Raw genomic sequence first — 26,457 nt, forward strand, 5'->3', positions numbered from 1 at the left:
TTGATTGATTGATTGATTGAATTTATATACCGTCCTTATACCTGGAGGTCTCAGGGCAGTTCACAGAAAAGATCACAGTATATAAAATCATAATAAGAATATTAACCCAATAACACCCCCTCAAAAGAGCCACATTTTAAAAGGGCATAGGACAGGCTTCCTCAACCTCGGCCCTCCAGATGTTTTTGAGACTACAATTCCCATCATCCCTGACCACTGGTCCTGCTAGCTAGGGATCATGGGAGTTGTAGGCCAGAAACATCTGGAGGGCCGAGGCTGAGGAAGCCTGGCATAGGATGTCAATCAGGTCAATGGCCTGGTTAAAAAGGAACGTTTTTGCCTGGCACCTAAAGGTGTATAATGAAGGTGCCAGGCGAACTTCCCTGGGGAGAGCATTCCACAGATGGGGAGCCACTGCAGAGAAGACCCGTTCTCATGTTGCCACCTCCTCACCTCTCAAGGAGGAGGCACCCAAAGGAGATCCAAGTTGCAGCACAATGCCACATCTTGTGGCTGCACAGCAGTGTGTGGGCTCGCCTCAGCTTTGGCTATTGAGGCTACAGCTTCTGTAGGTTCTGCTTCACCACTTTTACTTTATTGTTGTTGTTGTTGGTGGTGGTATTATTATTATTATTGGTAGTAGTAGTACTAGTAGTAGTAGTATACTGCTTAATGCCTAAATAGACTTCTGTGTGGTTTATAAAGAAGATAAACGAGTTGCACAAACCTTAAAATTATTATTATTACATTTATACCCCACCTTTCCTCCAAGGAGCTCCAGGAGCTCTCCTCTCCCCCCATGCTATCCTTACAACTCCCCTTTGAGGTACATTTGGATCGGAGACAGTGACTAGTCCAAGGATCACTCAGTGAGCTTACCCCGTGAGTGAGGGTTTGAACCTTCTTCTTCTGGGCCCAACACTCTGACCACTGCCCTATAAAGATTGGTAATTAAAATACGCACACACACAAAATTGCCTTAAACAATGCAGCAATGAAAATAGGAGACTCAGGTCAAGAGACCAAGGCAATGTCTCTTATTAACACAGGTGTGTTAACAACTTACCGTTGACTATAATAGTGGGGGTGGGGAAGAGGGGTAGTGAAATTGGCAGAGAGAAAGCCTCCTTTGTGGCAACAGTGAGATGCCAGGATTTAAGAAGTGGCAGTAGCTGAAAGGCGACTGCTCTGGGGGCAAGGGACATAGGGAGCTGCCTTATATTGAGTCAGACCACGGGTCTATGTACCTCAATATTGTCTACATTAGACTGGCAGCAGCTCTCTGGAGATGATGGGGATTGAACCTGCATACAAAGCAGACCCCGCCCCCAAGCTCTGGGCTTCTTCCCCCAAGAAAGGAAGAGTTGGGGCAGCCATGAATGCCAGTTATGCCTCTCCAGCCTTTGGAAAGATGTGTGTTTTAAGTATGGATCCATTCAGTCATACATTTAAAGAGAGTCCCTGTTATGAATACAGCTTATGAAAATCTGATGCTAAGAAAGAACAGGAATGGGCATCTGTTTCTCTCCGTCGGGCATTATACATAAAAGGTGAAAATCTAAACACTTTGGATCACTAGCAAGTCTCTCTCTTTTTTTTACCAAATTAGGTTCTGATTCTTCAAGGCATTCTAATATTAGAATACCTCTTTAGCATAGTTTAAAGACAATGCAGTGCATTTTGGCAGTTTTCGTGGCAGACACAGTATAGGAATGCTCAAGACTTTTAATAATAAATGTGGAGTCATTTGTGGCTATAAAGCCAGTGGCAGAGCAATAAAATTTTATAAGGCATGGGGGAGATTGGAGGTGCTCTTTCCATGCTGACTCCCTCCCCCTATTATGTGCTGGGGTCACTATGGAGGGACTGTCCTCACAGCAGTTTTGGGCTGTTCCTGACGGGAAGAGGGAGGTGGCATATGCGTCAATTTCTCTGCCTGAAATTTAAAGCCCCTTATAGGATTGCAGCTGGTATATTATCCTAACCTGATTAAAGATGAGTCCATTTCTGCCTCAAGCGACACGGCAGGATCAATGAGCATCTCTCAGGCTGTGAACCTGATCGCTTAGGGGGAAGCTCAGTCATCTCCAGAACCTCAGTTTATTGGCCGTCATCCAGTCCATTGTCTCATCAGGATGCTGATTAAGGACATCCACTGGCCCTATTCAGGTACTCATTGCCAGGCTTAACTAAGCTGATGAGGAGGGGAGAGAATAGACAAGCATGCTAGCTCTGCCTTCTGTCCCCATCACCTTCTGCAGGTTTGAGGATGACTTTTGTGTAGTGGGGAAGCCTCCTTGTGGGAGGTCCCACATAAGACCCTCCTCAGGTCCATGGAAACTACTCTGCTCTTGCAGAAAAGTCCCGCTTGAAAATACACTCTCTTGCATGCTCTCAACTCACCTTATTTGTTTTTTTTAAGCCCATCAATGAATGCCTGATTCCGACTATTTTATTCTTTGATTTTGATTATTTAATAACTGTACCACTTAATATATTAAAAAAGATCTGTACAAAAAACTGAAGCAACGGCAGACAACTTAAATGAAACATTACAAAAATGCATATGAATATCACTGCAAAATTACATATATATATATATATATATCGTTATAGTTCCTCACCTGAATTAAACCTGAAGGAAAGAAATTAAAATGCAGCTGGTTCTCATTCGGTTTACCACCGTGTGGATTTACTTAGTCTCCTTATGCTTTCTTGTTACATCTGTCACTGCCGGCTAGAGCTATAGCTGCACTCAATTCAAGTAACCCAAGAAATCAGTTTATTCTCTTTACGTCCATTTCCTCCTTTAGGGAGACAAACACTACAAAAAGTTTTGCGCGTGCCACTAAATTTCTCCTAGGGTTGCCCGGTTAGAATTTCAAAGCTCAAATTTCACTGCTTCACAGTTCTTTTGGCAGTTTGTGTATGCTCAGTTAGGGAGCTTCCAAGCAGTGGCTATTTTGTGGTGGGATTGAGTCGCATTTTGTGCAGAAATCATTTTGTGAAAGTGTGGTTGATTGGAAGGCATAGTGCAGCAAACCCATTTCCCCAGAAGGCTGGACTTATTTCAATAAGGAAAGCAGTGGGAAAATGCACTAGGTTGAGACTTGCTTTGATGCAACATCATCTAACCTCCACGCAGACAAATCAGGGTGAAGGCTCATTAAATAGCCAGTCATCATTCCTTGCTACCTATGAATGCTCTATAAACAGGTGGTCTGAAAGTGCTCTTGCTCCCTGCACTTTCCTCTGTTTTAGACCCACTCCCACCATGATTTGCAATGAAGAAGGGGGCTGTTAATCTAACTCAATGCAGCTGCCGTATATTGTGCAATGTGGCCTTTAATTCTGCACTTAAAGAGCATTTCTGAATTCAAAAGTTAGGTGGATGTCCTCCTCCTCCTCCTACAATAATTCTCATTCACTAATTGCTTGTACGTGACAGCCAAAATACACTTTTGCATTGGAAGCTGGCTTTAGGGAGAACCAAATGGAAACTAACAAGAGAGGCTTGGCAGGAAGAAACTAAAAGGAGAGAGAGCACTTAGGACTATTTTGTCAGCAATATGTTGATGGCACACAGCTCTACTTCTTTACATTTGCAGGTGAGGCAGTGGATGTGCTGGATTGTTGGCTTGCCTCGGTAATGGTCCAGGTGAGAGCCAAGCTCAATCCAGATAAGACTAAAGCACAGCTAGTAGGGATGATGGGAGTTGTAGTCCAGCAACACTGGGAGGGCCACAGGTTCACCCCGACTCCCAGATTTGTATGAGTGCCTCAGAATGGTGGAGGCTTGGAAAACCTTTGTTTATTTTTTTTGTTGTTGGCCAATCCATGAAAAATCCCAGCAAGGGCACTTTGTGAGCCCGAATGAAAGTGCGAGTGAGCAATGTTTGTTTTTGTTTTGAAAATCCGGAGTCTGATCTTGGGTCAAGTGAGCCCAGACTTCCTGCACCATTGTGATGATGCAGTACAACAGAACAGTGGGATTATTGTTTTGCTGTATCTTTTGACTCCATTTTTAGATGAAGGCTTCTTCCAAAAATAAGTCAGCCACAACACAAGAGTATGAAAAACAAAACTACAAAGGATTGTTTGATGCATTTCAATAACCTGCTTAAAAAAACCAGTTACGGGAAAGACGACAAAAATAAGTTATGTAAGGGGCACATTGTTTTTGCACCATTTTTAAACAATCCAGTTGTTTGGGCTGCCAGGTATAGAATTTGTAAACCGAATCACATATGTATACAACAAGGTGCCTATTTCAGTTCTTGTGTATTAAAGAGCTGCTAGCTCCACCCATTTATTCTCCCAAGCTTTGTTTGACTGCCTTTTCCCCATGCAGCTTCTTAGATTGGAGATAAAGGTTGGAGGAAAATAATTTTTTTGGGGTGGGGCGTTGCAGGGGCAGGCAGCAGATGTCCAGTCTTTCCCCCACAAATCCCCCTCCCCTGCAGTCACATCACTTGAGGAAACATGGGTTTAGGAACACGCATTTGCTAAGACAACCAGTAATTCTGCCCAGGGTCACAAGCCCGATTCACACTGCAACATAATTTGACATGTAGGCAAATGAGCAGCAGTTGGTTTTGCCGTGGAAGAGATGACATCACTGTTCAACTGCATTCATATGAGACAAGGTGAGACGGAGAAAACATGCCTTTGGGTTGTTGTGCAGCTGCGGGAATGGTAACAAGCAGTTTTTGCAGGCTCTAAGATTTATTTTAGCACCAGCAATTGAGATGCATGCAAGGATACTGAAAAGCTGCATCTTCAGAATACCAGATTTCCTTGTTGACTGGCAAACCTGCTCTCACGCTAAGCTGTCAGGACTGAAACCAGTGGCACCGGCTGTGGTTTAGGTGGGAAGAGGTACTAGAGAAACAGAAGCCCCCTCCACCCCCTCTACCCCTCCATGAGTCTGTCATATATTATTGTTCTTTCCTTTAGGCAATCTGGGATTCTTCCAGACTCCCAACATACAGTTACAGCGGATCACTGTGGCCTTTTATCTCTCTTTGATTATCATTCTGTCATTGGGATTGCCACTGAGATAAAAGGGCTGCTGGTCTGAATAATCTGCACCAGTCCCCTTTCCTGTTAAGTATTCAGATCTGTTCCCTGCTGTTTCTTAAAAACAACACACTCACTCCGCCCCCGCCCCCCTTAGACATTCTGTTCATCCATCTATCGGAAACAAGATCCAAACGCAACAGCCTTGGCTAATGGTTCTGACTGTATTCAAACAATGTACTAAATGGCAGGAATTGCCACTTTGGTGCCAGATGTGACAAAATGCAAAAAAAGTACCTTTTTGATATACTCATAGGTAGACAGTCATTTTGGTGGTTAACAGGCCTATGTGCATATTGTGTGCGTATCTTCTGGGATGCTGCGATGGGGGCATATATAGTGTGAAAGGTGCAACAAAATTCAAATGCATGTAATTGCCAGAGTTGGCAAATTACTTGTAGGTTGCACATTTGCTGCCCGGGGTTCCTTTGGAGGAAGGTGCAAGGGAATACCTCTAATAGTTAATAAATATTTCCTTGCATTGGGGTGTAGCTCATGGAGGAATTCAGTCATGTGTGAATTGTCTCCCAAGAAATGCAAATGTCCTCTTTGGCCATAGCCAAGTAGTAGAAAGTGTGCTTTGCATGTAGAATCTCTGCCATCACCAGATGGTTTCAGACTCACGTCTGAAACCCTTGCAGAGCGGCTGCCAATCCGGGTAGGTAATGCTGATGTAGTTGGGCTGATGGCCTCGCTCAATGTTCATGGCAGCTTCCTGGTCCTTTTCCCTAAGCCTAGGTGGATGCACTATGGTAGAAGATGGTTTGCTGAGAACTCCTTGGCTTGTTCTTGCAACACATTCTTAGCTGCTTGCATAATTTTTACCCTTGCCATTCTGCTTCCCAGTCACCTTGAATCTGAGAAGATTCCTAGACTATGAATAGGTTGTGATACATCAACAGCTCCTGTAGGCGATGTGGTAAAATGCATTCTCCTCCGTAGATGTGAGGAACTAAACTAGCTGTCCTCTATAGTACTTTCAAAATGTGTGTTTATAGACAATGCCTTACTAATTTCTACTTCATGAAAAGGGTGTAAAAAGCAGCAGGAACTGTCAGTGTCAGAGCTGCACTTGATGTTTAGGTGTAAAGGAACAGAAACCCAAATCGCTTGGTCTTCTCTGTTTTCATTATTCCTCTTTTGCCCAATCATGGTAGCATCAAGGTTTACTGCTTAACTATTACGGGCGGTGTGCATTTAACTTGTTCCATCTGTGCCAGGTTTCCCGCTTGCACAGTGGGATGGACACACCTGCCATGTGCCCCTAAATCTGTTTGGGGTTTCCTCTCAACCCTCCAGGGCCGATTTCGGAGGGTGTAGGGTGTATGCAGGGGAAGAAAGTTCTCTTGCACAAGCAGAAATCCTTGAAGTGGCAGAATGAGTTGTTTGGATACCACCCATTGTCATCATTATTGATTACACTGGGCAACAATTTTTTACTCTTTGAATGTTGTCTAGATTTCTACAACTGATTTAGGGTATTTTTGCACTGCTGAATCAGGAAATGGCATCCGTTTCTCTCCATCAGGTCAGGTTTACTGTAAACTGAATGGTGGGCATTGATAAAGGTAAGTACACGTAAATTGCATGTTGCTTCACCATTTTTCAAACTTCAGGGCTTGAACTTCCGTTTCTTGGAACTCCTGGAATGCTCAGTGGCAGGGAGGTCTCTCTTCAGAGTCCAACAGTAGTCAGCCATCATGACTGCGTCCCAGCGACCCTGATACCTGGTCTCCATCTCTTTCATGTCCTGATGGAATCTCTCCCCCTGCTCGTCACTCATTGAACCCAGGTTCTCAGGAAACCGGTCCATATGTGAAAATAGGTAGTGCATCTTGACGCTCATGTTGCAGCCCAGGTTTCTGAAAGCAGTCAGCATGTTGTTGACAAGTTCTGCGTAGTTTCTGGCCTTATTGTTGCCAAGAAAGCTCTTCACTACCAGAACAAATGCCTTCCACGCTTCCAGTTCCACTTCGTTCATTGAGTTTCTGAACTCTGGATCTCTGATGAGCTGACGGATCTGAGGACCGTCAAAGATGCCAGCTTTCAACTTCTCCATGGTCAATCCTGGAAAAGCCTGGCACAAGTAAGTGAAGCAGTCACCATCCTTGTCCAGAGCCTTGGTGAACTGCTTGATTAAGCCGAGCTTGATGCAGCGGTGGGAAGAGTATTGTCTCTGTCCACCAGAGGGTCGTTGATGACGTTCCTTTCTTTGCAAGGCACCAATTCCTCCCACACAGGCCAGTCCTTCTTCGTGTAATGCTGAGCACGGTCCCTACTATCCCACATGCACAGAAAACATGGGTACTTGGTGAAGCCAGACTGTTGTCCCAACAATAAGTTCACCATCTTCAGGTCAACCCAAATAAACCACTTATGCTGATCATAACCAATTTTCTCCAGCACATACTTCACCGCTTCATAGTTCTCCTTCAGTGTACTCGAGTGAGCCAGGGGTATAGAGGCAAACTGGTTGCCGTTGTGTAGCAGAACACATTTCAGTGATCGCTTGCTGCTGTCAATGAACAGTCTCCAATCTTTGGGTTCGTACTGTGGCACTCCAAGCTTGAGCAGAAGCTGCGCAATATCTGCACAGTACACCAAGTCCTTCTCTTCCGAGAAAAAACGGAGGTACTCTTGATGCCTGTTGTGGAGGAAGCTGATGCGAGCACTGTCAGAGAGGAGGTTTTTTTCCTTCAGTCTGGATGCCAACAGTTCGGCAGAGTCCTTTGACAAGCTGAGGTCGCGAACTAGATCATTCAACTCCTTTTGGGAAAATGGATGTGGAGCATCATCTTCAAGAACCACTTCTTCTTCTTCATGTCCTTCAACACTGGAGACATCTTTGTCACTAATGTCAGGAAATTCTCCAAAGATAGGCACTGGAATTTCATCACAATGAGCTACAGAACAACGTGCTGATTGAAGATCAGGATACTTCGTGGGGCAGCTGCCCCATTAACTTAGTTTTGATCCCCCAACTTTATGCTTTGCCGCACCAATTTATGGAATATTTCGAGGTTTTATGACTTCAAACTGATCCCTTTTTGACATAATCACCCAGAACTATCGGACCTGAATACTTCTTGTCATTAAAATAATCATTTCCAATCAAAACAATTATTCGACATGCCATTTTACCCCACCAACTTCTTCTAAAATGCTCCACATAAGCGTACATGTGAACAAAAACGTAAAAAAATGACATGTGGCCATAGCTCAAAAACTTGACCTGATTGAACAAAACCAATGTGATTTTTGGATTCAGCGCATCAGATTCATCCAAAATCAACTGAAAAAACGCAGACAACAAATTTGTTGTTGACCAGTGTTATTAATATATCAAAATTAATATGTATAAACTAATACACACACCTATGTCTATAGCATCATCAGGAGGCATACTGCTTTACAGAATTCAAGAGGATAGGTCCCTGCCCCGAGGAGCTTACAAGATAAAATTTCTCATTACGGAAGCAACAAAGGAAAGGAAGACAGGGGATAAACAGGAGAAGCAGGATGCATTCGTTGCTGTGGTATGTGCCATCTTAGGTTCCTCAGCCTTTAGTACCACCTCAAAAAATATTCCAAAAGCCACCAAATTCTGCAAAAAATCTGCCAGATTCCACCACAATTGCCCCCTCCAAACCTCTTTTCTCAAACCCCAACTCTCCACAGCCCTCACAGGTCGGTGCAAAGACTCCTGGGTTTATTAGCCTTTTCTCCCACTGTTTACGTGCCATTTTTGCATTTTTCGTGCTCTAAGGCCTTTTTCGTCAGTTCCTTTCTTCAATCAAATATTTGCTCCTGCAGAACTTTTTAAGGGAACGGGCACATTTTCCTTCTGCTTCACACTGACGTTCCATTGAGGAATGCAGAGTCTTGATACTTGCAAGAAGATACTGTGCAACAAGAAAAGAGCAGAAATGCTTCCTTTATGTAGGTCAGTGATATTCACTACAAAGTTGCCAGGGGCCTCTTTTAAATCTAGGAGATGTGTTCATGGAGGGGCTTAATAAAATGCAGTTCGTAATGCTAAAGCTAAGTCGTGATTCCTTTAAATGCTAAGGAAAGGAAATTACTTCAGATTTTGTGCCCTCAAGCCCAAGTGCACATGTTTGTAACATTCCTCACAAAGGGAGCCGCTGCCTTGCCGCCGCCTATCAATTGCTTATCCCCTCTTCAGCCTTGGAAGTCCCATTCCAGGGAGTCCCGCCTGGCTCCATCTCTGTTGCCCTTCTGTTGACAGGTGAGAAGGCTTCACAGTTTTGGCTGCTTTTTGTCCTGCTGTGTTTTTACTTAGTGTTGCTATACAGTAGCTTTGCTTTTTCATGATTGTCTTCATACTGGATTGATTAGTTACATAGGCTCAGGTGGAGAGATAGCATATACATATGATGATAAGTGTGTAAGTACAGAAAGCCACAAAGACCATCTATGGGCCAATAAATCGTGGCATATACCCCCTACGCTCAACAGATGGTGCCACACTTCTAAAAGCTAAAGAAGCTATTGCACTGCTCTGGAAAGAACATCACCAGCATCTCCTTAACCGCAACCTCCCCCATAGCTGCTGAGGTCCTCTCACAAATTCTGCAAAAACAAATTAGAGATGAGCTTGCAGTATCTCCAAATTTGGGAGAGTTGTGTACAGCTATTAACCAAACGAGAAACAAAGCCAGAGGACCTGTCGAAGTCTTCAAAGTGGGCATAATTGAATTTACACAACAACTTCATAAGCTCATCGAAAAAATCTGGGAGAGAGAGGAGATCCCAGCAGACTTTAGGGATGCCAAAATTAGCACCTTTAAATAATAAAAAAAGATGACAGAACGGATTGCTATCTTTATTAGCTGTGGCCAGCAAAATTCTTGCAAGGATCTTAGCAAACCATCTTCTAACTATATCTGAGGCTACTCTTCCTGAATCCCTAAATGGTTTTCAGCCTTCTAGGGAGACAGCGTACATGATTTTCACTGCTCGACAGCTTCAGGAAAAATGCAGAGAGCAAAACCAACCCCTGTATATGGCATTTCTTGACCTGACTAAGGCCTTTGACACTGTAAATCGTAGTGCCCTGTGGACTGTCCTCCTGAAAATCGGCTGCCCAACAGGCAGGGAGTTCCAGAGAGTTGGTGCTGCCGCGCTAAGGAACTGATTTCTTGCAAGTGCAGAATGAGTGAATGGCACAAGCTAAGGAGCTCAGGATTACAGACCTGAAGGAAACCTGTGCCTCAACCACAACTTAAGAAATTAGGGAAAGGAAGCTGGCAGGAAGGGTAGAAAGCTGTAAACAACAGCAGGAGGTATGCTACTCCCAAGGCCATCTGGTGAATACCACTCATTCAGGACATTCTCTGTGGTCTACAGCAATCACTAAAAATAGCTTGTCTTGCTCACCTAATTTCTAGAGCCACTGACCCAGTTCATAACTCAGTGACTTTTAAACATTTTTATAATGCAGCTGAAATATCCATCTTAAGTGGGACAAACACACACACACACACACACACACACACGAGGAATGCTGTGCTCTTTGAAACACTAGTCCATCTTTTCCATTTCTCTAGAAAGTTTTGTTTTTATTATTGGCATACATTCTTGAAAAGCTGCAATTGCAGACGGTTTCTAGCATCGGATCTCAGATGCAGATTTGGCTTAAGTTTAGCTGTAGGCCTTGAGCCTGGCTCTCAAATAGCACATTGATGCAGTCAAGCAAAGAGGACTCATTAATAAAAAAAGCAGTGAGTGTGCACCCTCTATAATATAGTAGTTGTTGTTCCCGGTTTGAAAGTGCTACTCGTAAGAGACCGGAAGTTTCAGCAGAGCAGGTGGCAGGTGAATTCCTTGGTCAGAACTACACATTGAGCGCCTAAAACAATTGGGCCTCTTTGGGAGGAAATGATTCGGAGAGTGGGAATGGCTGTAGCTCGGTGGCAGAAAACCCTGGCTTTCAACCCTGGCCATCTCCCAGGCTGCCAGCCTTTGCAGAACAGGGATGGACCATATGTGGTCCTCCCAATCTTGTTAAGACTCCCATCAGCCCCAGACAGCATGGTCAATACCCATGGTTGGGCAGGGGGTGTTATTCGAAAAGTTCTAAAGTCTTCCATAAAGGTCAAGATCGCTATTCTGAACATTGGCCTTAAAATAATGAACCGACAGCTCAAAACTACACACAACACTCGACCCTGGGAAAGAGGCAAGAAGGTGAAGGGAGGTCAAGCCGCTTCACACTTCGAGCCTCAGGGCATGGGAAGATGCCGCATGTGCTCTGCTGCTCACTGACATCTGGCATCTGCTAGGAAAGCGGCCTCTTAATTGCTTCCCTGTAAAGATGAAGGAACTGGCTTTGAATGTCGCCTAAGAGAGGACAAAAAGGCAAGAAAGCTGGGGACCATTTTTCTGTGCCCTTTTAGACCGGTAGGAGTCAGAATCATATAACTGTAGAGTTGGCAGGGACGCCAGGGTTCATCTAGTCCAACTCCCCTGCAATGCAGGAATGTCAACTAAAGCATTCATGACAGATGGCCATTTTATATATGTTGGAAGCTGTCCAGAGTGGCTGGGGCAACCCAATCAGATGGGTGGGGTACAAATGATAAAATTAACAACAACAACTGTTATGTACTGAGTTGAATAGATTCCAAAATGCAGCAGTCTAATTGGTCCTAGAACAATAGGATCCAGAATGCAGCAGTCTGATTGGTCCACAGGAGCTACCCAATCACAATGAAGATGATGGAGATGAAGAGATCACCACCTCCCAAGGGAGTCCATTCCACTGTCAAGCAGCTCTTACCGTCAGAAAGTTCTTCCTGATGTTTAGTCAGAATCTCCTTTCTTGTTTGTTACTTGAATCCATTCATTTTGAGTCCTGCCTTCTGGAGCAGGAGAAAACAAGCTTGCTCCATCCTCCATGAGGCAGCCCTTTAGATATTTGAAGATGGCTAGTATAACTCCTCTCCGTCTCCTCAGTTCCAGGCTAAACTTGCCCAATTCCTTCAACTGTTCCTCATAAGTTTCTATACCCTTGATCATCTCAGTTGCCCAGAGTCAGATTCATGCTTTTGCTCCCAGCACATGCCTAGGAGACAGGCCAAGAAGGGCCGAACTACATGATCAATTGCATGTATGAAAACCCTGAGAGTTTCTTCTACAAAAGAAGGAAGCCTTGGCATAGGTCTTACTTAGAACAAAGAGACACACTCTCTCTCTCTCTCTCTCTCTCTCTCTCTCTCTCTCTCTCTCTCTCTCTCTGTGTGTGTGTGTGTGTGTGTGTCTTAGTCCTTTCCCCAAGCCACTTACACCCTCTCCACCCCGACAGGAGTTTGGAAAAGGATTTACACTCTTTAAGAATGCTGTAGAAGGAAATGCATTGGGCAGGGAGCTGTAAGAGAAAGGTTGTGGGCAGTTTGCTTGCACACATACAAAGAAACACACTCTGCTGCCTCATATAGAGTCAGACCATTGGTTCATCCCAACATTGTCTACGCTAAGTTGGGGAAGGGACACCAGTGGCCTTCCTGACAATGTTGGACTATGTCTCCCATCATCCTTGACCATTTGCTGGGACTGATGGGAGTTGGAGTCTGGAGGGCACCATCTTCCCCACCCCTGCCCTAATGTATCTCAGTGCCGAAGCTTCTTTTTATACCAGCATTTTGCTGGTGAGTTGTGTTTTCTTTCTTTCTTTCTTTCTTTCTTTCTTTCTTTCTTTCTTTCTTTCTTATTTTATTTATGATTTTAAATTTTATACATTTTGATAATTTTACAATCATGTTAATATTTCAAAACTCGACTTCCTCCTCTTTCTGCGGTTCCTTAAATTTATTTTTTATATTTTCTGCGTATTCCAAATTAACTTAATTTACCCATTTATTCAACTGCTTTAAATATATACACTTATAAAACTTATAATCCTGCCATTGTTCTTATCTGTTTACAGCTTATTTGTAAATATTCAATAAACCATTTCCATTCTTTTATAAAAAAGTTTATCTTGATTTCTTATTTTGCCATTTCTGCATATTCCGTAAGTTTTTGTATCCATACTTCTTTCGCTGGGACTTCTTCTTCTTTCCATTTTTGGGCAATGCTTGCCACTTGCAACATTCTTGTTGCATATATGAATAAATTTCTATACATTTTGGGTAGCTCTGTGCCTATAATTCCCAAAAGGAAAGCTTCTGGTTTTCTTTACAAATGTTGTTTTAAACATATTTTTCAGTTAATTATATATCATTTCCTAAGAAGCTTTAATCTTACTACAAGACCACCACATACGATAAAAATAACCTCCTTTCTCTTTACATTTCCAACACTTATTTGATTTTGATTTCATACCATACTTAACGACTGTTTTTTCTTCAAGTGCCACAGTTGTGTTTGTGGCCAAGCACCATTTTGTGTTTGCTTCCTCTTCCTCACACGCCATACACACCCACCAACACCTATTGGCTCAGCAAAGAACATACCTAAAACTTGGAAGCAATGCACTATCTTGCTACTGACTTAATCTTGTGGACGCTTCAGTAATTGGTAATTAGATTTAGCTACATGCTGAGGGTAGTGATTTTCTAAACCCAGTGACCTTGGAATGGCTGCCTGCTGAAGAAAAGGTTAATCATCAGTTGGCATTTTGCAAATAATTCAGAACTCATTAGCTTGACCAAGGAAAGGCAATACTGTGACTAGCAAATAATGTCACTGATTTTGTCTCCTCTACCCTCGGGCTGGCAAGTGGTTGAAGGATGTCTAAATGGGAACTGAGCGGAGTGACATTTTATTGCTACCTGGGAGTGCTGTGTTTAGTTCGGCGGCTGGGAGCCAGCTTCTCCAAGTTACTTGTTTGCTGGAATTTGAGATACGCAGAAGGAGGCAGGAGGTGATTTCAGACATACATCATTTTATTTGTAAGCTGTCTTTCCATAGTTAAAACCATGCTAAAGGAAGCTTACCAACATGGAAAAAACCCCACGTAATTACTGATATAACAAGAACAGTAAACAATAAATAAAACACATTGAGGGCTACACAACCAAATCAAACAATTTCCACATTAAATCACAACAAGATCTAAAAATAAAGATACAAAAAATAATAATCTCAATAAGAACAACGCCCCCTAAACAATTTACCAACCCAAGAGTCTCTACAGCATCCTCAGCTTTTGTAGCTGGAGTCAGTCAGGGCTCCACCCTCCCAGGGCAGGGAGCAGGTCTTCCAGGACTCGCAGCCAAGGACGTATCAGACTTGAGTCATATTCAAAGTTGACCCATTGAAACAAATGTGATTAAGTTATTATTGACTAACTTGTTCTTTGATTTTAATGGGTTTACTCTGAGTTAGGCTGTATACACACTCCTGCTTACCCTGCACCAGTGCACTCCCGCTACATAACGTTGACCACAATCCGTGTCTGTTCTGTACCGGTCCTGTTGTTTCTTAATGAAGTGCTCCGTTTTAATGCTTTAAATGATAACATCTTGGAGGTCCCGGGTTTCAAGGAGATTAGACTGGCCTCGACCAGGGCCAAGGCCTTTTCGGCTGTGGCCCCGGCCTGGTGGAACACTCTGTCACAAGAGACCAGGACCCTGTGGGATCTGACATTTTTCTGCAGGGCCTGCAAGACAGAGCTGTTCAGACAGGCCTTTGGCTGGGGTCCAGTCTGACTCCCCCTCTCTCCTTATAAGAACTTGCATGAAAATGGCCTCCCAGCTTTGCTCACAGGCTCATATAAGATCAGTATAAACTGTTAGGCCTGGTGAGCATTTAAGGTCCACATCCCTAATTTGTGGGTTGCCATCTGATTGAATTTCACTTTGAGTCTGATTTGATTTTAGGATGTATTTTAATTGATCGCTTGATTTTATGGTAATATGTAAGCACTCTGAGCCCAGTTTTGGCTGGGGAGGGCAGGGTATAAATAAATTTTATTATTATTATTATTATTATTATTATTTCCCCTCCCAAACCAGTTTCGATCCAAACAGAAAAAGAACCACCAAGCTGCGTTTTAAGCTGGTAATGCACACACTGACCTAGTCTGATATTTTATAGTATAAAATGCATTTTATTAATTTTTGCTATATTCCTTCACCCACTGTTGCAAACAGTGGATTGGTCATATATACCAATGTTTATAGCAGATTGAAATTAGTTTACTGCAGATGAGTTTAAAAATGGGATGCGTCACGCTACAACAACACCCACCCACTCACCCCCAGCTAGACCTGAGACTGTTGCATGGGGAGAAATGAACATGCTTTGAGTTAATTACAATCGTGCATATAAGAAAATATTAGAGGGATGGTCCAAAGGATTCCTGGAAAAGGGGAGCTTCTAGAAGGCAGTTCAGGAATAAACGACTGCCAAGAGGAAATGGGCAGCAGCACCAAGCGAGGGAAGGCCAATTTATTTATCGGTAACCCACGTAAACATGGTTATATGCATACCGTATTTTTCGCACCATAGGACGCACCGGACAAAAGGACCTTGTTTTAGAGGGGGGAGAACAAGGGAAAAAAATTCTTCCACTCTCTGCCCAGCGCCCCTTCAGCGAAGCGGCAGGAAGCGCTGCGCAGAGAGTGGGAGAATTTTCCCCCTCTTGTTTTCCCGCTCTAAAACAAGGTGCCGTTTAAGGTGCGTTCAGGCGGCTACCTTGGAAGCCTGGAGAGCGAGAGGGGTCAGTGCGCACCGACCCCTCTTGCTCTCCAGGCTTCAGGTTCCTTTCGACCTGCTCTTTGGGGCTGGCGGGGGGAAGCCCACCACCAGCCCCAAAGAGCAGGTCAGGGAGCAGCGGAAAGGCGCAGCGGAGAGGCTGCTGCCATAGTCACGCGTCACTTCTCCAGCTGGGAGAGGGTCGTGGGGCTATGGCTTCTTTAGCCCCGCACGCGCTCTCCCGGCTGGAGAGGTGACGCGCGGCTATGGAGGCTCCTGCCATAGCCGCGCGTTACCTCTCCAGCCGGGAGAGGGCCGCGGGGCTATGGTGTCTTCGCTCCATAGGACGCACACACATTCCCCCTTCATTTTTGAAGGGGAAAAAGTGCGTCCTATAGAGCGAAAAATACGGTAAGTTGGTGTGTGAGTTTGTGCCTATATTACTTTTCCGAATCTCCTGTTAGTTACGTTTATTGCTGATAAGTAATAAGCAATGTTTGTCTTGTAGTACTGGTTCCAACACTGGCCAGCTGTTCTAGTTATATTCTACCAATGTTCTTCATAGAGTAATGTATGTGTGTGTGATTGTGTGTGTGTGTGTGTGTGTGTGTGTGTGTGTGTGTGTATGTATGTGTGTGTATATATATATATATATATCTCACAGGCTGAACGTCCACATTTTGGTGGATGTAGACAATCCGAGATCCACATTCAGCCAACCTTGGATGTTCACTCTGATTGTAATACGTATAAAGTCAGAGTGAATCATGAGAGAAGGTGATGTTCAAAGCTCTTTGGTTATTTACATGGCACTCAGGTTCACCCCTTGCATCAGGAATTGTAATGAAACCTAGTTGACCTACTGTATCAGCAAAGGTAGGAACAGGTATGACTACCCTGCTCTCATTTACTTCTACCTGGCTGACTTGTGTTGTTTTGAGAAACACTGCTCTCTCTCTCTCTCTCTCTCTCTCTCTCTCTCTCTGTGTGTGTGTGTGTGTGTGTATGTGTATAGTGTCGTGAACTCAAAAGTCTCTGTTTCTAATTGCAGGGCGGGGAGCACTGTTATTACCAAGGTCACATCCGAGGGAATCCAGAATCGTTTGTTGCTCTGTCAACCTGCCATGGACTTCAGTAAGTTTGTCTAAGTTGTTGTATGCAAATAGCTAACTTGGGGGGGGGGGGGAAGGTGGGTGAACTTTTTAGCACAGGCTCTGTAGAGCCTGGCAGCCCCAGACCCAAATTAGCATCAGTGGCAGCACCGTCTGCAGCAGTGACAAGGGTGCTGAAGAAAGTGCTTCTTTCTCCTCTTGCACGTTGCCATTGATTGCAGGTCAGAGGGCTCCAGGAGTGACGGGCATCTCCAGTGTTTACTGAGCTGTCCTGGCAAACATTGGAGCAAACTGGAGCACTCCTTCCAGCTTCTGGAGAGCTCCAACCTACTACCGGTGCTGATGGTGGTGTGCCAGAGGGAGGAGAGGACCCGAGAGAGAGAGAGAGAGAGAGAGAGAGAGAGAGAGAGAGAGAGAGAGTTGGGTGGTGCATTTTACCGCAGTTCATAGTGCTTGGTTGAGTGAAGAGCTCCTCCTGCCCAGACCGGTGCTGCAATGGTAGAGAAATGCCTCTCTCCACTTTTCAGAAATGAATTAGAAGATAGGAGAGAATGACTTCCTTCTCCATTGTTGGATTTCAACAGGAAGGAAAAGCCACCTTCTGCTGATTGGCGGGGGTTGTTCTCTGTGTGTTTTCTCTGCAAGTATGTATATGTATGTATGTATGTATTTGTGCTGCCTGCGTGTGTGTGTATGAGAGAGAGAGAGAGAAAGAGAGAGAGAGAGAGGTAGGTAGGGGTGTGTGTGTGTGTGTGTGTGTGTGTGACAGGTGGCAGGTAGCGTGTGGCACAGGCACAAATAGAGGATCACACTCACCACTGGCTTGTGACCCTTGAAGGCTTTTCCAAACAGTGAATTGCAGCTCTTGGGCCAAAAAGGACTTCACTACCCCAGGGTAAGCAATACTTAGCTAAATAGACCAATTATATGACTCAGTATAAGGCAGCTTCTGATGCAAACATGTCCATCATTCTATTCATCCTACTACTTGTTTGTTGTTGTTGTTTTAAATGAGCCAAATTGGAAATACTTGTAGTTTTGGAAGCAACTCACATTTATCTTGATTGCTGAATTACACGTTTTGCTCTCAGTCCATGCTGCATTAGCTGTGTTAGATACCAGCTCAACAACCAGCTTGTGATAAATACTGTGTTTACTCGAATCTAACGTTAGTGCACCTTTTCTGGCCGAATGACTTTGTGAAAATCAAGGTGTGCATTAGATCCAATGGCACATTTGCATTCACCAGCAGATACCCTTTTTTTGTTTCAAGGTTCTGAAAATTGAGGTGCACATTAGATTTGATGGCACATTGGACTGAAGAAAATATGGTAGATACCTATAGCCAAGTAGGTGTCTTAAAGAGGATTAGACAAATATATGGCGGAAAAACCCAACTGGTGGCTACTAAAAACTGCTTCGAGGTTTTCTGCTGTAGTCAAGTGGTGTGTGTGTGTGTTGTGTGTGTGTGTGTGTGTGTGTGTGAGAGAGAGAGAGAGAGAGAGAGAGAGAGAGAGAGAAATAAATAAAAGATATAAATACTAGTCAGGAAGGCTAGATAGAGCCACAGCTTTATCAGCCCCGGCTAGAATGGCAAGTCTTCAGAGTCGAGAAACAGCTGAAGGCCACCACATCGATTACCCCTTGTGTAGTGGCTCAGAGACTGCACTTTGAACCTGTTCAGCTCTCGCCTGAGCCATGAACTCACAAAGTGGGCTTAGACAAGCCACTGCCTCAGAGCCTTCACCCCCTCCAACCGTCGTTCCTCTGTAGTAGTGTGTGTGGGGGGGAGCACTGGCCTCCCTCACAGGTTACCTGTGGAGATTACCGAGATAGTGTATATAACACATTTGAAACGTTCTAAGCGCAGTGTCCTTATTGGTCTGTTTCTCTATATTTGATCTACATATGATACAACATCAGGCCTGAGGGATCATCCTGTGGTAAGAGATTGCTTCTAAGGTCATGATGAGGCTATAAATAGAAAGCTCTTACCTCACGATTCTTTGTCATCATCCAATTTCCCTGAAAGGCCTGCACTTACCTTATGGGATCTTCATTGATTTATTGCTCAGTACTTTTGGTATCACTTTTCAAAATATACTTTAAAAATTATTATATGTGTATTTGCAAGACTGACCTTTTTTTTTTTTTTTAGTTTGTCAACCCTCCCCCAACCCTGAGTAATAAAAATATGTGGCTTCTTCTTTTTTCTTTTGCAATAATCAGGACTTGAGAGTGGGCCACGTTACGTGCTGAGCTCAGGTTACATGCTGAACGTCAGCCTAAAAATAGTATCTTTTTAATGCAGTCTGCAGGGTTTGGCTGCATGACTTCCTTTAATAGTAAGATGTATTATTTATTTATATATAAAAATCGCATTCTGCAATTTCATTTAAAAGAAACCAAAGTGGTTTACAACAATCACACAACACAAATTCAAACTGATCACCAGCTAACTATTACGGAAAAAAGTTTGTTTCATAATTGTCTGTGTTTGCCTGGCAGCAAAGAAAAGTTTTCAGCAAACGTTTGAAAGTTACTACAGAAGGCACCTGCTGAATCTCGCTTGCATTCCTTAGGAATGGGCCAATAAAGGCTGAGTTTCACTGTGATGTTAAATCAGCCTCACTACCCCAGGGGATAACCACTGATGTTCCTGATGTTCCCTAAGGTAACCTGGGTCTAAATTGTTCAGGGCTTTGTAAATTACAAAATACAAGAATCCTGGACCTGCCTCAGGAGTAGATGGGCGGAGTACGCAGATGTTTTAACAATGGCCTCACATGTTTGCCCCCTCCAGCAGTCCAGCTGCAACATTCTGCATAAGCCACAGCTTGTAAACCAAGTCCGAGGGCAGTCCCAAACCGATCACCTACTCCAGCCTTGAGGTTACTAACACAGGAGCTACAGTGGTCAGGGTATCCCTTTCTAGGAATGGCCATAGCTGGCAAATTAGACAGAGCTGGCAAAAGACACTCCTAGCCACAGAGGACACTTGGGGCTCTGGTGACAGAGGTGTATCCAGGAGGACCCCCAAGCTACACACCTGCTCCTTCAGAAGAAGTGCGGACCTGTCCAGAACAGCGAACCTGCCTATTTCCCAGACATATACCGGCTCTTAGACCATTATCCGTGATTCTTGTTTTGCCTACCAGACGATGGCAGGCCCCGTCAAAGTGGGACTGCTTGATGGTTCCTTGCTGATTTCGTCTTGTTGACTTGTGACTTACAGTGACACTTTCCATTCATCTTGGTTTTGACTCTGAGCATTTTGGTCCAACTTTCCAGACCTGATGATTTGTGAAGAAGACACAAATCCGCAGTATAATTGTCCAGCTCTCTTTAATTATCTCTTCTTTCAGCTGCTGAACGTTAATAATATATTATATCCACCCTAAAAACAGAAGGAAGCCAAGATGGAAGGCTTGTATGTGTTGGTGGGCAGCTAGGCGTTCCTGAGTGTATTGTGGCCCTCTACTTCCTCCTTCAGGCCACTTGCAGAAAGAGTTAGACCACATCAGATAGGATGGCCCTTTGCTGATTTCATCTTGTGGGCTCCTGAGCACCCTCATCAGTTCCACCTCAGTATATTAAGGGAGGGTACTAGCTGTCAGCCAAACTGGAAGAGACCCCACAGGTCATCTAGTCCAACCCCCTGCAATGCAGCGTGGGGCTTGAACCCACAAAACTGAATTTAAGGAGTCGCACTGAGCTATCCCAGCAGAGTGTTTTAATTTGGTGCACCATACCAGCTTTAGATTTTTAAAATGCAAAGGTGTAGGACAGAATTTATCGGATACATAACGCTAGAGAGTTTAGCTGTGTCCAGCGAAGCATTGACTTTTGCGGGGTGTGCCTCTCTTGCAGCCACAGCTAAATGTCAGTTTTGGGGCCATTGACTACGGCAGAATTTGTGAACCCCATAGTGAAATCCCTAATTCCATCAGCTCACAAAAGACACGAGTACACTGTTGCAGAATGGAGGATTGCAGACGCTTAGAAAGGAAAGGCCATTTTAGAGCATCTCTCTAGTTAGTAAATGATATAGTGCCTGTAAGACGCCAGTACCTCGCAAGACGAAATTAATTCGTTCCGCGAGTCTTTTCGTCTTGCGATTTTTTCGTCTTGCGAAGCACGGTCAAGTCGCAACTGCACCTCTTCAAGCGGTTTTAAGAAAAAGGAAACAAACTCGCAAGACGTTTTCGTCTTGCGAAGCAAGCCCATAGGGAAATTCGTCTTGCTACTGACTTAATCTTTCGTCTTGCGAGTTTTTCGTCTTCCGAGGCATTCGTCTTGCGAGGTACCACTGTACTTTGTTGTCTTTAAAATGCCAGCTATTAAGTTCACAGTATATCATTTTTTATATATATATATATATATATATATATATATATATATATATATATATAAACACACACATAGTTGTATATTTTATTTTGTGAGTCTGATATTTCCCTAATTCTTAACAGCGGCATGTTCTATGATGGAAATCACACATATCTTATTGAGCCGGAAGACAACTACACTTCGCAAGTAAGTAGATAAGTGTTTCGTAAGTGGAATGCAGATATTATCTACAGGAAGCATATTTCGCAAAGTTGCTCTTTCCTTCTTTAGCAAACAATTTAGGAATTCTTATGTAGGTTCCAGCTGAGTCTCTGAACTGTCAGAAGGTTGCATCAGAAAGATATGCTTCTCAACTTCGTAACAGATGGCATTTAATAACACCCTTTGGTGCTAGAATAAAGTCCCAAGAAAGTTTATTTTGTATTGCTTTACTAAATTTAGATGTTTCTTATTTCAGGAGGAATTCCATTTACACTCTGTTTACAAATCCAGATTATTTGAATTTCCTTTGGATGATCTTCCATCTGGTATGTGTTGTTTTTTTAAATCTTGGTTTTTTTTAAAAAACCGAACATACCCTTAGCTCATCCTTCATTGATGCACTTACTTCATAGTTAATCACTTGTAGGGTTTGATTTTGTTATTTTTAAACTAGAGGCTGAAGAAAATAATCTGCCAGCCTGATTGGGAAACAGAAAAAAATCTAACTCCTCTTCTAATAGAAAGTCTGTTCTCTAAAACCCCCTCCCTCCCTCCAAAAATACTTTTAGCTTTTTGATATTATGATAGTTATTTAATGACTGGTTTTAGGGGGGAGTCTCCACAGATAAAAAAACAGGCAGATTATAACTGATGCACTTCTGTAAACACATTACTGCTTACGTCTCTTTAGATTTAAGTTTAATAAATGAGCTATATATATTAAAAACCCCCAGCGCCTAATGATAATAATAATAATAATTTATTATTTCTACCCTGCCCATCTGGCTGAGTTTCCCCAGCCACTCTAGGCAGCTTTCAACATAACATTAAAAAAAGAATGAAACTTCAAACATTAAAAACGTCCCTAAACACGGCTGCCTTCAGATGTCTTCTAAAAGTCAGATAGTTGTTTATTTCCTTGACACCTGATGGGAGATGCTGAAGATCTGAAGAGGGTGTTTTCAAGGCGTAAGAACAAAAGCACATAAGACAAGATCCTGTCCGTGACTCAGCTAGTCCAGCATCTTGTTCTCACAGTGGCCAGTCAGATGTCTGTGGGAAGCCTGCAAGCTGGACATGAGCATGACATTACTCTGCCTACTGGTATTCAGAAGCATAATGTCTTGACAGTGGAGGTAGAATATAGCGAGAAAAGCGTGCAACCACAGAGTTGTCCGCAACTGGACCTAACGGTCAGGGGTACCTTTACCTTTACCTTTTATAAAGGTAAAGGTAAAGGTACCCCTGCCCGTACAGGCCAGTCGGGTCCGACTCTAGGGTTGCGCGCTCATCTCGCTCAAGAGGCCGGGAGCTGGCGCCGTCCGAAGACACTTCCGGGTCACGTGGCCAGCGTGACGAAGCTGCAGCTGGCGAGCCAGCACCAGCGCAGCACACAGAAACGCCTTTTATAAATACATCTAATTATACAATACTTTTCAAAAGCATTTAGTTTGATTTGAATTCTGAAAAAAATATATTTTAAAGATATTTCTGCCATTGTACTATTCTTGAAGCTGTGAGTAATTAATATTTTGATACATTTAAATGGATGGGTAAACCTATTAGGGGAATCTGGAAATATTTCAGTGCCTATGAAAACATTCTGAAGTGTTTGGGGTTGGTTGGGGAGCCTTTTTCCATCTTGAGGGCCACATTTCCTTGGAGGAAATCTGGCAGGGGCCACATCCCAGCAGTCGGTGGTTCTGGAGCCCGTGATGGGCAGAATCAAAGTCAAAAGGGGTGGGACCAACACTCTTTCTTTTTCTGCCTCTCCCTTTTCTCCCTCCTGCTAAACCACATCAAATTGCTGTATCAAAATACTGAGAGCTACATGTAGTTCTGCTGAGGGCTGAGACAACTGGTTGTCCGCCCCTCTTTTAAATCATCTAAAAGAGTTCGGAATGAAGACTGCTGCCTTTTTCCATTTTAATTTTTTTTAGAAAGGTCAAAACATGATAAAACTACTGTTGCATGGGATGGATGATGAAGAAATATGTTTGTGTATGAAAGCTACACTCGGTTGCATAAAAGCTGTCAGTTTTTTTCACTCTCAGTTTTTTAGAGACAGCAAAAATTATTTTTCAGTTATTCATATATTTCTCCTGGGGGCAGTTTCAGAAGTAGGTGGGTGATGATACGCTTCTGGTTTCTCGTAGCAAAATCCATTTATATGATCGTTCAGATAAGGAAACTTTGCCTTTTTGTGAAATGCTGAGATGTTTGTTACATAGGCTTTTAATGCTGTTTTTGGTTCTGACTTCTCTTCATGCCATTAATACTTTTTTTTATAAAAAAATTCTTATCTCGCCTAATTAAAATGCTGATATAATTGGGCTTTGATCATCCCTGGCCCAGGCTGCCATCCTCCACAGACTTGCCTAAAAATTAGTGCTGTTGACGTCAGTGGGAGTAAGGGCTCCATTTCACAGTGCACATTGCCTGCACTCAAAAGGCTTTGGTGTAGGAAAATGGATGTGAAGAGCTGGTTGTCTTTGGCCGCTGACTATGCATCAAAGCTCATAGTAACATACTGCTCATAATGACAAAATAACTGCTAGAGCAGGGTGAGGGACCTTTGACCCTTCAGACATTGTTGGATCTTATCTCTTATTGTCCCCTAGATGGGGCTCACAGGAGATGGAGTTCCAACAATATCAGGAGGTCCATCAGTTCCCCACTCCTGTGGTAGAGCCTCAGTAATATTCTGCTCATGTTGGTTCTTTGTGTATATATAAAGCTGCTGCATGCTGTGGCTATGTAAGTAGCCATTAGAAAAGCAGGTAAGCAGCCATGGAGAAATGGAAACTAGGTATTTTTTTGGAGACTACCTTTCTTATCTGTGTTGTTATTTAAGTCTTTAAGTCTATAAGTCCACATTTCCACATGGTGGTGCCCAAGGCCACCGTTTTTTTGCAGGAAAGCATTTTGAAGGCTGCAGAAATGTAAACCTCCACTTTTAATATTGAGCCACGCGTGAAATGCTTGGAATATTTCGCTGCTGTGGTTCAGCCTTGCTCAATGCAATTGCTTTCTTTGTCCTGCTGTTGAAAATGCCTGTCTTTTATCGACACGTGTTGTTCTGACTTGAAATGTGTGTATTCCATTCAGAATTCTGGCACATGAACACCACGTCACAGAAGTTCGTTGTGAAACCGAGACACAAAAGAAGAAAAAGGCAGGTATGTGCCTGTGCCTATTGACTTTTCCCTTTAAAGAATGTGTATTCAGGCATATCTTTCGGTGGATATGGGATTCTTTTCGGAAGGACGTGTGGGCTTTCAGAACTCTATGGACTTCAGTGCTTTCTGCAAAGAGGCACCTGTTATAGTGCGGTTTGGACATTGTCCCCTCATGCAAGTAACATGCCGTGTCCAGTATCACCTGGTGACTCTGTAGAAGAACTCTGCCATAGACAGTGTTGCTCTGGAAGCCCTATGTCACCTGCTCTATCAGAAATCCAGTCCCAAAAGGAAACTGCTGCTTTGCTTTGGGCAGGAAGCATGATTCCCCCTTGCCTCCTATTCCAGGTTTTCCCACTACACTGGCAAAAGGGGTTCCTTCTGCTCACTTCCACCAGGAGTACTTGTGTCTTGGTGATGGAGAGATTATTTCCCTTCCTGTGTGCGGAAGGGTGAATGTGCCCTCTTGACACTGATGTCATTCCTACTTACCTGGACAGGGCTTGGACTGAGGTCAGGGCTACAGAGCTGCTGGTGACCAATCCAGCAGTCCCACCAATTCAGCTGTGTGTCCCCATTGTGACCCACCCACATCTTGGTTTGTAGCAGCAGTGCCAGGGACAGGAGGGCAACTCCTATAGGAGAAACTTCCCTTTTGTGGTCTCAGAGAAGAGGACACTTTGTAGAGGAGAAAAAGCAGTTTTATTGCGTACCCAGGTGAGAGTGCAGAGTAGTGCAGACCACACTCCCAAAACAGGTTGGCAAGAACAGTTATACATTTCTACTGGGAGGATGTTCTACTTAACACAGCCAATCATGGAATTCCATAGCATATCTATTGCTATATGGAAACTCCTCTTATAAGAAAAAATCCTGATCTCTAGGCTTTTCTCATGCCTGTGCAATAATCTTGTTTACTTCATAATTATGTCCTTGCACTTAACAAGTGACTACTTCATTTTTGGTTACTTCTGCTTTTCCTTGGCTAACTGTTGACTATGGTGTCCATGGAGTAGAGGAATGCTGAGCATCCTTTTTGTATATAGGACAAACAGAAGTGACATAGAAATCTCTCCGCTGCATCACACTTGCTACTACTGAGTGTAAGGGAAAGTGAGTGTATGTGTGATCCTTCAAAGGTAGCAGCATGTTTTAGATTTCATGCTACACACATACACTTACAGTATCGTGTCAAGTGTGTGCCATTAGGAAATGTGCAAGACCTGTATCAAGGTGATCTCCCAGGACGTTCTCTAGAACAAACATGCTCTCCATCTGGGGCTGAACTTTCTGATGTCAACAATTGCATGGCACAATTTTTCTGGAGAACCTGCAGGGGGACCCAGCACATAGGCGTTCTGTGCTATGTATCTGACAAAGTAGAAAAAAAGGTTAAGCTTCTCAAAATCCTCTTAATTACAGAATTCTCTAAATAAGCCAGTTGCTTTTTGTTTGTTTAGTATATAAATTGTTGAGCTTATTGGTGCACACACTACTTTGGAGTAGATTTGTGGCATTCCTATAGAAAGACCACACTTTGATGGGAGGCAGGTCACAATCAATACCTTAATGCAAAATTTGCCCATTATGTTTCTTCCAGAGTTGCATCAGAATTAGATTGCTGGTGCTGGGAGGCATGGCATATATTCTGTTGCTAATTTGGTACATGGAACTACTTGTAAGTGCTTTTGTAATGAGGCCAGAAATGAAGGAAATAAATTCATTCCAACACGATGAGTTTTATTACAATCAGATACCTTGCCATTTTACACATTTACAGTTTCTTACTCTTTCCGCAGGTTCATCAGAGCCCGTATAAAGTTGAAGAGGAAACTAAATATGTTGAGCTAATGATCGTAAATGACCATCTAATG

At 43.4% G+C, this 26,457-nt stretch overlaps 1 protein-coding gene and 1 long non-coding RNA gene across 15 annotated transcripts in view; both read left to right on the forward strand.

Annotated features, from left to right (window-relative positions):
• Window positions 1-26,457, forward strand: part of ADAM22 (ADAM metallopeptidase domain 22) — a 122,636-nt gene that overhangs the window by 48,271 nt on the left and 47,908 nt on the right. For all 14 annotated transcript variants that reach the window (XM_053410489.1, XM_053410493.1, XM_053410492.1 and 11 more), the window contains exons 5-9: window positions 16,793-16,875; window positions 21,326-21,389; window positions 21,661-21,730; window positions 24,513-24,583; window positions 26,383-26,457. In XM_053410489.1, coding sequence (XP_053266464.1) covers window positions 16,793-16,875; window positions 21,326-21,389; window positions 21,661-21,730; window positions 24,513-24,583; window positions 26,383-26,457 — 363 coding nt within the window. The remainder of the gene's footprint in view (window positions 1-16,792; window positions 16,876-21,325; window positions 21,390-21,660; window positions 21,731-24,512; window positions 24,584-26,382) is intronic.
• Window positions 17,613-19,509, forward strand: LOC128424411 (uncharacterized). Its single transcript, XR_008333010.1, has 3 exons — window positions 17,613-18,064; window positions 18,142-18,313; window positions 18,367-19,509. It is a non-coding gene; the product is annotated as an uncharacterized LOC128424411 (long non-coding RNA).

This window comes from Podarcis raffonei, chromosome 12 (genome assembly GCF_027172205.1).
Source record: "Podarcis raffonei isolate rPodRaf1 chromosome 12, rPodRaf1.pri, whole genome shotgun sequence".
In the NCBI taxonomy this organism is placed as follows: Eukaryota; Metazoa; Chordata; class Lepidosauria; order Squamata; family Lacertidae; genus Podarcis; species Podarcis raffonei.